Here is a 14,867-nt window from a genome sequence, read left to right on the forward strand (position 1 = left end):
AATTTTTATATACTTTATCTTATACCTGTACAATAAGTCCTCACTTAACATCAGCTGATTCTTGGAAACTGTGACTGAGTAAAACAACATATAATGAAACCAATTTTACCGTTGGCTAATTGATACAAACAAGAGCTAAGTCTCTACAACATATTTCTGGTCAGAAAAATATCAGAGGTCTACATAAAGATGCCAAACATTTCTAATATCAAACACTGAAATAAATGTGAGCTATACATACATTTAATAAAGATTAATAAAAACAAGTAAGATCATTATTTACTCCATTTTTGGTGAATCCGTGAATGATGGCAGTGGTAGTGGTAATAGGTTAAATCAAGGAATAAATGTTTACAAAGTGAAAATTGTAAAAAGCACCTCCTAGCATCATGCAGTTCAAAAACTAACATCACAAATCTGGTTAGTCTTGTGGAGCACTTTCATATCACATCATTTATTGTCATGCATTGATATAATTATCCTAGATTTTATAAATTTTTATTTGACAATCATTCGTATTCATTCATTCATTCTCCAACCTGCTTATTCTAGTTCAGGCTTGCAGGTGGCTAGAAGCCTATCCCGGAAACCCAGGGCACAAGGCCGGAACTAGCCCCAGACAGGGTACCATCCCATTTCAGGGCACACTCACACACATACCCACACTAACTCAGACAGTGACCATGTAGATATGACAGTTCATTGAATGTGCACATCTTTGGGATGTGGGAGGAAGCTGGAATACCTGGAGAAAACCCGTGTAGGTATGGGAAGAACGTGCAGACTGCACACACACAGTGGCCCCAGTGGGAATTGATATTTTTTCTCATCAATATTATAAGGAAATGATGTTGAAATGAAATAACATTATTAGAAGACCTGCTATATAGCTACGCTGGCTTTCTTTTTTGTATGATTTATCTGTTCATTTACTTAATTTCAACCTTTCAGTATCTTCATACATAAGGTGTGTATCCAGTTTGACATGTTTTTTAGTTGGAATATTTAGCGCACTAAGACCTAGTATGATTAGTAATATATTTCAGTGTAGATCTACAATCTTATTATTTTTTTCTATATTTCCTACCTTTTTATTTCTTTTCTCTCTCCTTTCTTGTCCTAATTTAAATTAATCAGAATTTTATTTATCTTTTCTTCTCTATTTCCTTGTTAGTTATACATTTTTATTTGTCTTTTAGACTTTAGGGATTAAGAATTCTAATCAAAATTAATAGTTTTACCACTTACTGCTTCTACAATACAATAATTAGTTTCATATTACAGTTGGGAAATCTAAGACTCCAGTACTCAAATTTGAATTTAGCAAGGTCTAACAATAATTCCATGCTCTTTCCACCACTCTTGCCTAATCATTATGGAAGAAACAGAAATCCTTCCCCCAAATGAAGCCCAAATCTACTCAGTTCTACTAATTGAAGCAACAACAAATAAATCAAATCCTCTCTGTATATGAGGTCATCTTAATTGTTTGATGAAACTCTCACATCTCCCCTGAGAATCCTCTTCTTCAGATTCAACATCCCCAGATCATTTTGTTGTTCTTTACATAATAGAATTCCAGATTCTCTACCATCCTAGAGGTGCACTTTTGGAAGCCCAACAAAATTTAGTCAATTTCATTTCTAAGATACACATTTAGAAGGACCCATACTTCACTGTGGTTGTCAATAAGATAAAGGCAAATAGAATGCTCTCTGAGACAGTGACCGTGATAAAAAAGCAAAAAAAAAAAACAAAAAACAAAAAACAAAACCCCAGAAAAATTGATAAGAAATAATAAAAAAGAAAGAATTGATAAAAAATACCAAATAATAGAGTGCAAGATTTAACATATATCATATGATTTGGGCACCACTTTTAGCAAGTGAATTCTCTATTTCATCATTTTAGATCTGACAATAAAGTCAAAACTAGCTAAGGGAATTTTCAGATAATGCACAATTAAATATATATTAAATATTTTTTATATATAATCAAATGTACATTTGTTTTCCATTTACAAAAGAAAATTCATAACACCATTTACAGTTACAGATAAAGAAAGAGTCTCAGAGAAGCTAAAATATTTGCCATAGTCAGTAAGTCCTAGAATTGAGAGTAGACAGGTTTTTTTCTGACTTCAAGTTCAACTTTTTCTGTTAATCTGTGGTCAAAGATTGGTTTTTCCATTTAGTAGGTAGGCTCTTGTATATCAGTTTTTCCTCTAACTTTTTCTGACATCAGACTTCATGTGCTTGAAATCTTTCACTTCTTAAATAGCCAGACTGCCATCACCAAAATTCTATAAGCCCTGAAGACTCCTCAAAAAAGAATTCAATGCTAATTTATTTTATTCAAGTTTTTGCAATGTGCTTTACCATGAGCAAAACTGCACAAAAACACTTGAGTAGTCTCGGCTGTTTTTCTCTCTTAGAACATATCCTAATAATTGCTATTTCCAAGCAGTTCTCATTTTAATAGTGAAGCTTCACTCTGGCTGGCATCCGCTCTCTGCCAGACACTTCTGTGATTCTGCAGTCGGGCAGAAGGCTTAATATACAATGATCGCGTGTCTTAGACTAGATAAGATATATATGCTCCCTTCTCCTTCGTTTTTAACTTTTTGTCCCTTTTAATATGTATTTAGTAAAATGACTTAATTTGCACACATTCTGTCCTACAGAGGATCCCACTCTTTCCCTCCTCCATTACTTCCTTATTTCTTTAGGCTCCTTCCTTATTGCCCTCTTGCCTCTTGCCTTGGCCTGTGTTTGCCTTACATCAGAGAGCTTTCCTGTAATGACCAGTGCCTGTCAGCCCAAAACCACAGCTGGGGCAAAGGCCAAGAGTCTTCCCCATGGAGAATGAGGAATAGGGACAATCCTTTTGTCAGAAGAAATGATCTTTCCTGTTAGGCCTCTTCTCTAGAGCATCCTGGCTCTCTGCTCTCAACACTGCTCCTCTATCCGGCAACACACAAGATTTACTAGGTCCAGCATTTGAAATTTGTTCCCTTTCACGCACACAAAAAGCGCCAAATATGTCAAGGATCAAATCAAAGGGCACAGTTGTTGTGGTCTCAGCCATAGGCAAGTGTTTTTGCAAAGATGAACTTCCAGAACCTGAACTTGAAAATAAGACAGCAGGAAATTCTGACCCTATTGCCATAGAGAATGTATAGGGATCGCTTCTGCAGTTCTAGACACTTGCAGGAGCTTCCTTCTTTCTCCTTTCAGAGAGTTTATACTATTCTTTAGCACACAGCATGCCATTCTCCCCATTATTTAAACATGATGGACTCATGTGCCAAAACCATAGTGCAAATGCTATTTGCCTCCTCCTTAGGCAAACAAATAAAATGGAATAACATGTTAAGTGCAAATATGGGCAAGAGGTGTGGTATCCATGGTATTGCAACCCTGCTGTTTGAGACTGCACTCAATGCAGGACAGCCATATGCTACCAGTCTGTGTATCTATTTCTAGATCAAAATGAAGTCTTGAGATCTCTCTCATCCAATCTGTTCACTGATTATGGTAGCTGACTCATGTCCCTCCGGAGATGAGGGTGCCACGTTGAGGAGTGTGCCATTTCTACACTCCATCATAAGCCCACCTGACAGATAAAGTTGTTCAATGCTGGATGCTCATGGAGACATCACCTTAGGTCTCAGGGTCTGAATGTCAGATTTGTAGTTCCATCTTAATTGTCATTTCCAAAGGCCCAAAGTAAAATACATTTCCTAGAGGCCTTGACTTGAGAAATTTCCAGATAGAAAAAATCAGTAAATTCATTTTCCTGCCTTGAGTCTTTTTCCTGTTCTCTTCTTTAAGAAAAGATGGGGAATATAAATAAATGTAAAAAATGGTAGCTTTCTCAGGATCACGTACAAATTGAAAACATTTCCATTATGGCTAAATCTCAAACTACACCCACATGGCCTTAGGGAATTCTATTTATACAACTGAATGCCTTCATTAAATGTGAACATTTGAATTCTGATCAGATGGTTGCATTTCCATAAACATTCTCTATCTATCATCTATCATCCATCTATCTATCTATCTATCTATCTATCTATCTATCTATCTATCCATCTATCTGTCTGTCTATACATTGCATGTCACAATAGCAATTTAAGCTCAGTTAAAACTTTAAAGTAGGGACATCTGCATTCAAGGAAGTCCTTAATTAAGGTAATAAAATATTGTTTTTCAAAACACAAAGTTAATTTATTATTTTAATAATTATTCTTTTCTTGAAACATATCATAGACATTATTTTCAGTTACATGTATTTCCTAACTTTGCATTAATATGAAATTATACACATTGTAGACAAACCAGAATATCTCTACATACATAGCATTAAATTAGATAGGTGATGAGAAAGTACACACTATACTTTATGTGTGACCCTATACCTATCTTTTAGAAAGACCATATGGTTTCATCAACATTCTCAGTTATATCAAAGGAGACAGTTTTTATAGTGGTTAAAAACAAGGGCTTTGGGCCAGGTACAGTGGCTCATGCCTGTAATCCCTGCACTTTGGGAGGCCAAGATGGGTGGATCACCTGAGGTCAGGAGTTTGAGACTAGCCTGGCCAACATGGTGAAACCCCGTCTTTTCTAAAAATACAAAAATTAGCCAGGCATGGTGGCACGTGCCTTTAATACCAGCTACTTGGGGGACTGAGGCGAGAGGATCGCTTGAACCCAGGAGGCAGAGGCTGCAGTGAGCCGAGATCATGCCACTGCACTTTGACCTGAGCAACCAGAGTGAAACTCCATCTCAAAAACAAAAACAAAAACAAAAATAAAAAACAAGGGCTTTGAATTAGGATATTATTTTATCACTAGCAGTGTGAACTTGCCTATTGTCTCTGTTTTCTTTAGGATATTTCCATGAAGATATGAAAAGGTCAATTAATATCTCAAATTAGATGTGAATCATAGTCCAAAGAGGTAAAAGTCACCGTTTGCTGCAGTCTTAGAAAGGCAGAAAAACACAGAACTAATTGTTCTCTCCAGCCTTCCTCTCCCCACTGAAAATCCCTAATAAAACTTGATTATTTCCTGACTTTGTTATTTTCTTTCCACAACTGTGACCTTGGAGTCATCTCTGACTCCTTTTTCCTTTGGCTTCCACATTCTATTGCTAAAACTTTTTGGTCAGCCAAATGTTTTGCCTTATTAAGAAGTAAGAGGTTAATCTATTTCTTACAACTTCACTGGCTATACCAAACACCAGTTCGGTTCTGGAAACATCTCAAAAGCAGGTACTTTGACCTTTTAAATGATTTCAAATTCTTCACAGATCTCAAGAGTTTATTCATTAGAGTAGATGGTCAGTAGGCTCAATTGATAGTTGCAAGTGATGGTCATTTATAACTGTAGGTTGGTGTATGCTTATTGTATTCTGCAGTGGTTCACTGACTTTGAAATTTAGAAAAAACAAATATTTAACAAAACACATCAATACTATTCATTTTCTTTGCCATTTTGTTGCTGTTTGAGTTAAAGCTCTGTGGACATTTGGGGGTTAGAAAATAACTCTAAAAGCCACAAAGAGGTCACTAATATTGACAGCTCTGAATCCCTCTGAAAAATAAGCACCTGCTCTTCTTATTTACTGTAATAACAAATGCTTGGTCTTTGTACAGGTCAAACAGGTTTTTTAGATTTTGCAAAAGGTAATTATCTGACGCTAAGACTATAGCTGTCTTTAGACCTTGGTAATAAGATCTTAATCAAATATTGGGGGCTTCTGATATTATGAGAATACCTTGGCTAAATATTAATGTAGAAAGTTTAGGCCGTGGGAAAGCCTTACTGTAGTACACTTTTATACATTACAGCCATGTTTTCACTTGCAGTGAGCATGAGAAACAAGCTGAAGATGACACCTGGATTGCTACTATTTTACATGCTTAATTATGGCTTGCTGTACAATTATGTCTTGGTTTGCTACTGGGGTGAAAAGCTGGTTAAGCCTATAAAAAATTTAGTAAAACAGAAAGCAAAGGATGTACCTCAGCTGTTTATGTGTTTGCCGCTCATATTAGATTGTGAGCAGGAATTCTTGTTAGAAGGAATTACCTTTCTCATATGGTATTCTTAGTGCCTACTCTGATATTTGGCCCATAATGGGTGCTAACAAATGAATGCATGGGTGCATGGTGCTTATAACACCCTAAAACACATATGCTTTTTGGCTCTACAAGAAATATATATTATTATCTACTGCCCAAATGAAGCAACTCCGGTAAAAATTCTAGAGCTGCATTGTCTGACATGGTAAACACTAAACACGTAGTTATTTACATGCAAATTAAAATTAATAAAAATGAAATAAAATTAAAAATTCAGTTTCTCAGTTGCATAGCAATGTGTTAAGTGCTCAAAAGCCAAATAAGGTTAGCGGCTATCATAACAAACAGTGCATTGTATTCAGATTCAAAAAACCCCACCATGACAGTATATACATTCCAATATACCTAGGCGATTTTTCCTCCTGGTACCTTAAGGAGTCCCTAGGAGGAACCTATCCACTAAACATTTCTTCATCGACCTGTAGGTTTGCAATAGTCTTATAATTCTTCATGGCTCTTCAGGCACTTTTTAATAAATTCAAAACTCTCCGGAGATAAAATGTACTAAACAAGTGGTTGTCACACTTGTGAGTCCTGAATATTCAGATTCTCAGGTGCTACCTAAAAGATCCTGATCCAATAGGTCTGAGGTGTCTTAATGAAGCTACATTTTTAGCAACCTCCCTAGGTGATCTTGATGCAGAGGGCCCAAGGGCAACATACTGAAAAATTGAGCCTATGGATTACAAAAAATTATATTGTTGCATCACTTATTCAACAAAATATATTGAGTTTCTCTGTGTTATGGGTCTTTTTCTAGGTACTAGTGCTATAAAGGTGAAGAAAGAGAAGGCATCAATAGAAAAGATATCAATGAGTAGTAGCTTTTATAAACTTGTTCTTCCACCAGTCATAGGTACCTTAACCACCATGTCCTGTCCAAACCTGCACCCAGATTTTGCCCAAGTGGCATTTGACGTGTGTGCAAAGGAGAGTCTGAGAGGGACTTAGTAGTAGTAGAAGTAGTCATAGAAGAGGAAGAAGAAAAAGGAAAAGGAAGAGGAGGAGTAGGGAGGGAAAAGGCAGGAGAGAGGGAGAAGGAGAAGAGAATACAAAGAAATAAGTAAAGAAAGACAAAAGAAGGAGGAAGGAGAGAAGAAAATGTATCTGAGAAATAGGAAGGAAGGAAATGGACACAACTTGGTGACTGAATGTGGGACCAGGCAATAGGCAAGAGGAATGAGTCTGAGATGACATTTAGCTTTCTGTCTTAGGTTGGTAGTTAGTAGGACCATTCACTTAAATAGGCAATACAGGCAGAATAGCAATTTAGGGGAAAAGAAGATGGTTCAGTTTTGATATGTTGGACCTGTATGGTGCTTCTGGCACTTCCAAGCAGAGACATCCAGAGGAAGCTGGGTGTACGGTTTTAAAGCTTTAAAGATATAGATTTGGGATGTACCAGTGTTACATGAAGCCTTGGAAATGAATGAAATCATACAGAAAATCATACAGGAGAATAAAACCATTATGTAGAGAGAGAGAAAAGAAGGTGTAGAAGGATGAGAATTTGGTGGGCATCAATATTTTGGGCAGTAATTCTTAACCTTTGCAGGTTGATGATATTTCTGATAATCAGAGGATTTCTAGAGAAAGCCAAATTTCACAGACTTAGAGAATTTTGTAATTTCCAAGGTGTTGAGACTCCCCTTGTGAACTTCCATAGCTTTCAGGTGTTTAAATGATGAAAGAGGAAGGGGAGCCCATGAAAGACAGTGAGAAGGGGAATCAAATAGAAGTGGGAAAACCAGATTCCCAACTCATGGAGATTTATTCATCTGACCTAATGCAATGGTAGATACAAACTCTCTAAATGAGCAGGCTGTTTCTCTTATATTTTTGTTCATAAAACTAGGAAAGCAAGAGTGCACATTTAGAAGTAATTTATGGAATTCACTTTTTCTTCATAGCCCTTCACAATTGAATTGAATTTCTCCCCTATTTCATTTTGAGTTTTCTTTCTTTGAGTCCTAGAAACCACAGCTTTGTTAACTTTGGAAAGAGAGATTTTTAGAGTATATGAATAATCCCACAGTGATTTTGTTTTCCACATAGGTATAAGATAGGGGAAGGGCAAGGCCAGCATGCATTCATGTTTTATTAGGATCCCTTCCTTGTATGTCACACATACCTACAGAAGTGATGATAACTGTGAAATGAGTTTCATCTTGCCTGCCGGTTATGTTGTTGTAAGCACAGCACACATAGTCAGTTGTCTTCTGCGCTACGTTCTCAGATGCAACTTCTAAGCGAGGCCCATGCTTAATGATATATGTTGTATTGTCAGTCCTCCTAATCCAGGAGTAGGTGTTGGGGGGATAAGAATCAGCAGAACAGTCAAATAGGATGGCCTCTCCAAGGTCAACAGTAAACACTTCCCCTACTTTTAGCCCTTTATCAGAATTCACTTGAAGTCCATAAGGTCCATCTGCATCAATATAAAAAAAGAAATAGATAAGTAGCATAAGTAATCACAACATAGGTCTTGAGTTTGGGAGAGCTTAGTAGCATTTTACTGTTTTTGAAAGTCTTCATCTTAGAATTGGATGAGCAGGTCCTTGCTTAGACTCCCAATAAATGATGAGGACCTAAATATATTTTATTTTGATATCCATGAAAGTGAAAATTATTTGAGATTTGATTTGAAATAGTGATTTGAACTAATCTGAAATAGTAAAAGCCTGACATTTCACATTTAATTTTACAAATACTGTCATCATAATTGTGATGCTAAGGTTTTGAGTAATGTATTGATAAATCTGCAATCTTGTAGACCAAATCAATCTTTCTGTTCTATGACTAGCTTATTTTTATATGCTGATTTATTTTGTTTTATTATTATTTTTAATTGAGACATGATAATTGTACATATTTATGAGGTACAGTGTGATGTTTTGATCGCATGTTTTGATACACATATACAATGTGTAATGATTAAATCAGTCTAATTAGTACCTCCATCACCTCAAACATTTATTATTTCCTTTTGTCAGGAACATTCAAAGTCTACTGTTGTTGCTGTTTGAAAATACACCATAAATTGCCATTAATTATAGTCACCCTATAGTGCTATAGAACACAAGAACTTATTCCTCGTATCTAGCTGTCCATTAACTATTTTTGTGTCTATTAACCAACTTTTGGCTACCCTCTACCACTCCACCCTTCCCGATCTCTAGTAACTACTATTCTACTCTCTATGTCTATTAGATTAACTTTTTAGCTTCTACACATTAATATTTCTGAAATAGTCATTGTACTTGAAAATATTTTTACAACAGATTATGGCCACTATTTTCTCTTTAACAACCATATTTTCGGTACTATCTATTTTTCTTCTCAGTGCTAGGGTAGGCCATATAAATATTTATAGAAGACATTGTTTCACATGGAACACTGTGCAAATAGACATAGGGGTGTTTGGTATTTTTACAACATTTTAACAGCTAAAGAATTTTTTAAATCCTCCCACCCACGCCCCAGCTAAGCTTAGGATTCCATTTGAAAAAAAAATTACATCTTCCTTATCGTTAACTAATATGCATTGATTATCAATAAACTACTTAATCCCCTGGTGTTTTTTTCCACATTGCAGTACTCCTGTAGCATTTTACCATTTCTATGGTGTTAGGTTGCCAGTAGGTGAAGACGCATTTCCCATTGCTTTCTTCAGAGAATAAGGAAAATTTTAAAAATAATCTTCACCTAGATAGGTTTTCTCATTCATTCTAAATCCTGGCTTATAGTCTAAAAATCTTTGAGTTTTAGGTATGCTTATGTACACCTTTCAGCTGCTCATTACCAACATTTATTGGATATCTGCCATGAGAAGACACTTTAAGTGCTTATGCAGATAATAATATTTAATATCTAAAGCAACCACCAGGAGGTAGATGTCATTATTCTAATTTTAAGATGAGGAAAGTAATATTTAAACAATTTATTTGCCCATGGTCATATAGCTATTAAATAGCAGAGCTGGGACTCTAAAATATATGCACTTAATCATTCATATTACTTCTCTAGAAAGAAATAAAGTGGTATAACTTTCTATATCATAATAGTTTATTGTTGTCTAACTATAGTACTAGTTCTACAATCAATTACTAATTATATATTAATATTAATTCTGTAATCATCCAATCAAGTAATGAATCAAATATTTATTTGAGAGCTGCTAAGTATGAGATAATACATTTAGAATATGGGAGATGGAAGTATAAGACATTCATATTCTCAGGGAATTTACAAACTGGATATGGCTATGGATGGTTTGCTCAGTGATGACCTCATCTTAAAGGCCCTGATTTTTCTTAAAGTATGAGCTATTTATCTCTCCACATGCAGAATAATAGAATGTAGTAACTAAACATTAGGGTAACTGATTTTTTTCAATCATTAGCTAGGCATTCTTCAGAAGTCATTTGAATTTTTTGGGTCTCATTTTCCTCACCTTTTAATATGAAAAGATAGGTTAGAGGACTGATTGCCAAGATTCTTTCTAACCCCTTTGAAATACCAGGATTCTTGCCATGCCATTAAAAGTATGGCCAAAACTGCAATTACTTTTGCACCAACCTAGTAAAACCATTTCGGATATTGGCAAACCAATCCCAAGTTCGCAAATTCCCAGAGTGGTTCTCTATCAGCATTTTCTGTACAATCTGCCACTGAAGAGACAAATTTTCTAAGCTATAACAGAAAACGAATATACAAAACAATAGATTATCTTTAGCTAGAAAGCATAGACTAATCTATGTTTTCTTTCTAGAGTAAAAGGCATATGGAGAAATGTGAAGGAACTCTACAGGTTTTTATTAATATACCTGCATGAGGTAAGCCTGCTTTCAGAAAGCAAACAGAAGTGAGTACTTTCAATTTAAAGTAATCAGGAACTGAAGGTACAGGATTAAAATAAGGAGAGATTTCTGCCCCTTTCCTGTTACTGTATAAGAAGGCTGTTCCCTCATTTCAGGCTGTGACACAGTCTCAGGTGAAACCACTGTGATAAAAGCTTTAGAACAGAGTGCTGTAAAATGGAACTCTTTTATTCTGAATTCCACTAAACAGTAAGTAGGGTAATAGGAACAAAAATTTGTTTTTGCTCACTCAACCAAAATCAATATTGAGATTACTTTGCACATGGTATGATTCTAGGCCTCTATGATAGTGAGGACATCTGAGATGTTGATCACATGCTGTGTATGGCTATTATCTCAGGCCTTGTGGTTCAGAAGGAATCCTTCATGTTGTCAGCATTGATAGAACATTAGGAAAGGAAAGATCACCAAGCAACGGGCACGGTTATGGTTCACATCGAAGGAAACCAGCAGGAGGAATTTACTATAGTTTGGAAGAGCAAGAGACCTGAGTCTATGTACAAAAACTAAAGTCTGAGGGTCTAAGAGTAGAGCGAGGCAGACTTGACAAAGAAGAAAAATGTGGTCACAAAAACACAGCCATTCAATTTAGGTCTTCATCTTCCCCCTGGTTTTTGGGGTATAGAGAATGGGGCTATGAAAACAAATTGTCTAGTAATTTAATACACACAAAAATGAGTGTTACTCCTTTTCAAGCATGCTGATATTACTCAAAACTTTTTGGGGAACTCCTCATTTGGAGTTGCCTTAGGACCCTGCCGCATAATGGAGTATTCTCACAAGCAGTAATTCTTCAATTTCAATTTCAGAGGGTGGGTTTAATTTGTAGAGGAAGCCCATACTCATTTAGAGCTAAGGCTGGTAAATAAGGTCAATTATCTAATTTAATAAGATCATTCTGGTTTAAAATAAAAATACCTTTAAAGAAAGTAATCTGATTATCTTAGCTTATCTTCCTTAATCATGTTTATTTTGATTTTGTTACTTCCTCATTTATTGAGTTTCATGATTGGCGTAATTTTTTCTCTTCTGTCTGTTTTATTTATGTGCTATATCTGACTCTTCAGAAGCAGCCTCAAATCCCTCAAACTTCCTTGCCCCCACCTCAACACCTCTTCCAACTCTTGAACCTAACACTTTGAAGCATTTCAGTTCCTTGCTTCTGATATGTTTCTTAAAAGGTAACATAGTTTATCTATTTACTTAAGAAATGCAAGGTTTTTTGTTTTGTTTTGTTTTTTGTTTTGTTTTGTTTTGTTTTTTTTTTTTTTTGCAGAAAATCCTAAAATTCAGAGAAGCACAAAGATGAAAAGAAAGTCATTTGTAATTTTATTGCTCAGAGAACGAATATCTACATTTCATGGATGATTTTCAAGTCCTTCTTTAATGCATCTTTTTCTCTCTCTCTTTATCACACATGCACACAAATCTAACTACATCTCATACTCTACATGTTGCTTACAATCTACTTTCTTCTGACTGTACTATGATGTTATTTCCTTTATCATTAGAACTCCAGGCTGACTATCCCTCTACTTGGAGGGGCAGCCTAGTACCTTATTCAAGTGAATGGGCCATCCAATTGGAGATATTTGGAGTGATTCAACTAGAGTGACCTCTGATACTGAAGATGAAAGCAGAAGGATAATTCCATTTTGACTTTGGATTATGGTTTACTTTCTTGCCTTTGGCAGAGAGCTCCCAATAGAAATGAACCCTTTGCCTTGGGGATGGCTGTTTACTAAATGACTTGTAAAATCACATATCATCTGTTCTCTTTAACAATTTATGACTGTGTGGGAACAGTACCTAAATTTACATCATGATGCTGTTTGCCGCCCTGTTTGGGAACAGATGGTAAGTATTTACTGTGAATGACCTTTTATTTTCCCTTTAATTTTTATCACTTAGAGCTCTCCACTGCAGCATTGCCATATGTTGCACACAAAATGCAGTGGTTACTGGGTTATTATTTACAACTGGAGCTTGAAGGCGTATCATGAACTGCTAGTAGATACTTGTCTGAGTTATTGGTTTGACATTGTAGTCCACCAAGGCCAATACCAGATTATGACATCACAACCTCATAAGTATATAGTCAGTCTTAATAGATTTTGTTATACTTTTTCTGCCAAAATAAAAATTAGTTCCTACTTTCATGAAAAAACCCTTCATGGAAACAGTGCCTTTAGAAAACAGAATAGTTGATTTTGCTAAAGGTCAGGGAAAAAAGTGCCAAAGCACTATAATGAAGAAGCTGTCATCTTATAATGGGAATTTAGCCTTTTTACAGCATCGTCAAGTAACACTGGAATCTAAAAGGGATATGAAGAAAGATAATCTGTTCCATTTTAGTCCAGTTCAAGAAACTTTATTGATTTCTTAATCTCTGTCAGCTATTGCCCTATGGATACAAAGATGAAGAATGCAGAACTCTGGTTTGGGTTTGTGGTGTTCATGAGAGTCAGGGAAAATAGAATGCAGAGAGGACCAGGAATGAGAGTGCCTAGGATGCTGAAGGAGCACAATGAACCTATTAGTGACACTGAGGTGGTGAGACAAGTGGAGGCAGGCAAACCTTTCTGGAAAGGATAATGTTGTGAAGGAAGAAGAAGGTAACCAGATGAAGAAAGGGAAGTGTGAATAACACCAACCAAGGCACATATTCCCAGCTTGCAGGGAATGATAAAGATTGTAAACATCTGGATGCCACATCAACAGATAGGATATACAACCAATCTTCAGATTACAGTATACATTTTATTTAATTTTTGTTACTCAAAAGCAACAAAACCAACCAACCAAAACAAAAACAGGGCCAAAATAGTGACAGCAAGAAAAATTATTAAATTAATGGGTCTGGGTTGTGTTTGTACATATTGTATGGTAGGTAGTAACTGTTTAGCACAAATAAGAACCTGATGTTTGAGTTTTAAAATCAAATAATCTATAAAGGAATGAGTCCATAAATGAATAAATAAGTGAATGAATGAGTATCAATAAGATAAGATGTTGACCAAGTGAAGGATTCTGCATTTGAATGTAAAAATAGTGAAGACAAAAATTAGTAATGCAATGTTCACAATTAGCAATTAACAAGAGTCAAAATCTTTCTTAAGCCATGTAGATAATTCATCTTTACAATGTGTAAATGGAACCCACATTTGTAAATTTTCTAAATGTTCTATTATCTGTCATTACTCTTTGCATGTGATAGATGTTTCTCTGTGAGATTTTTCATACATAATGTTTAAAATAATGTAAAGAAGAGAGTTCAATCTGTCAGCAAATGACAGATTCTGTGAAGTGTGAACTTACTCAAATTGGGGTATTCTCATTCTTTTAACTAACATCGTGAAGGAAAGAAGTCTTAGGCGCTAAAGCATAATGTTTAACATTTGCAGGTTTGATTATGGCTTTCCTTCCCGTTTTTATATTTTCCACACTATGTATCACAGCATATTCTGTGATAATAATGAGATTGGTGCATAGACTTGCACATGTTGAAAGAAAGATCTTATTTTCATTTTTCCAGATTAATATGAACTGTATAGCAAAACAAAAGTATATTTCAAAAATGATATTTGCATGTGCCTGTAATTGCTTAAGCAATTTTCCACAGGACTTTTTCATTTAAATCTATGGCTAGAGTTTATAGGCAGGTAGGGATGGAAAGACATACAGATAAAGAGCTAGAAGAAATGATTGATGTAAAGAAAATATTTTACTAGAGAAAAATAAAGTATGTTAAATTCAGGAATGGTAATATTTGGAGAGGAAAAAAGTTCTTCTCAAGGTATTTTTCAGTTTCTTCATTGCAGCCTCTGCATTGT

At 35.4% G+C, this 14,867-nt stretch overlaps 1 protein-coding gene across 12 annotated transcripts in view; it reads right to left on the reverse strand.

Moving 5' to 3' along the window:
• HEPACAM2 (HEPACAM family member 2) overlaps positions 1-14,867 on the reverse strand; it is a 48,116-nt gene that overhangs the window by 15,886 nt on the left and 17,363 nt on the right. For all 12 annotated transcript variants that reach the window (XR_001901008.3, XM_009203413.4, XM_009203412.4 and 9 more), the window contains one exon: positions 8,286-8,582. Coding sequence is in view for 11 of the 12 variants with exons in the window: in XM_009203413.4 (XP_009201677.2) it covers positions 8,286-8,582 (297 nt within the window). In the remaining variant the exon portion in view is untranslated. The remainder of the gene's footprint in view (positions 1-8,285; positions 8,583-14,867) is intronic.

The sequence above is a fragment of the Papio anubis genome, chromosome 4 (genome assembly GCF_008728515.1).
Source record: "Papio anubis isolate 15944 chromosome 4, Panubis1.0, whole genome shotgun sequence".
In the NCBI taxonomy this organism is placed as follows: Eukaryota; Metazoa; Chordata; class Mammalia; order Primates; family Cercopithecidae; genus Papio; species Papio anubis.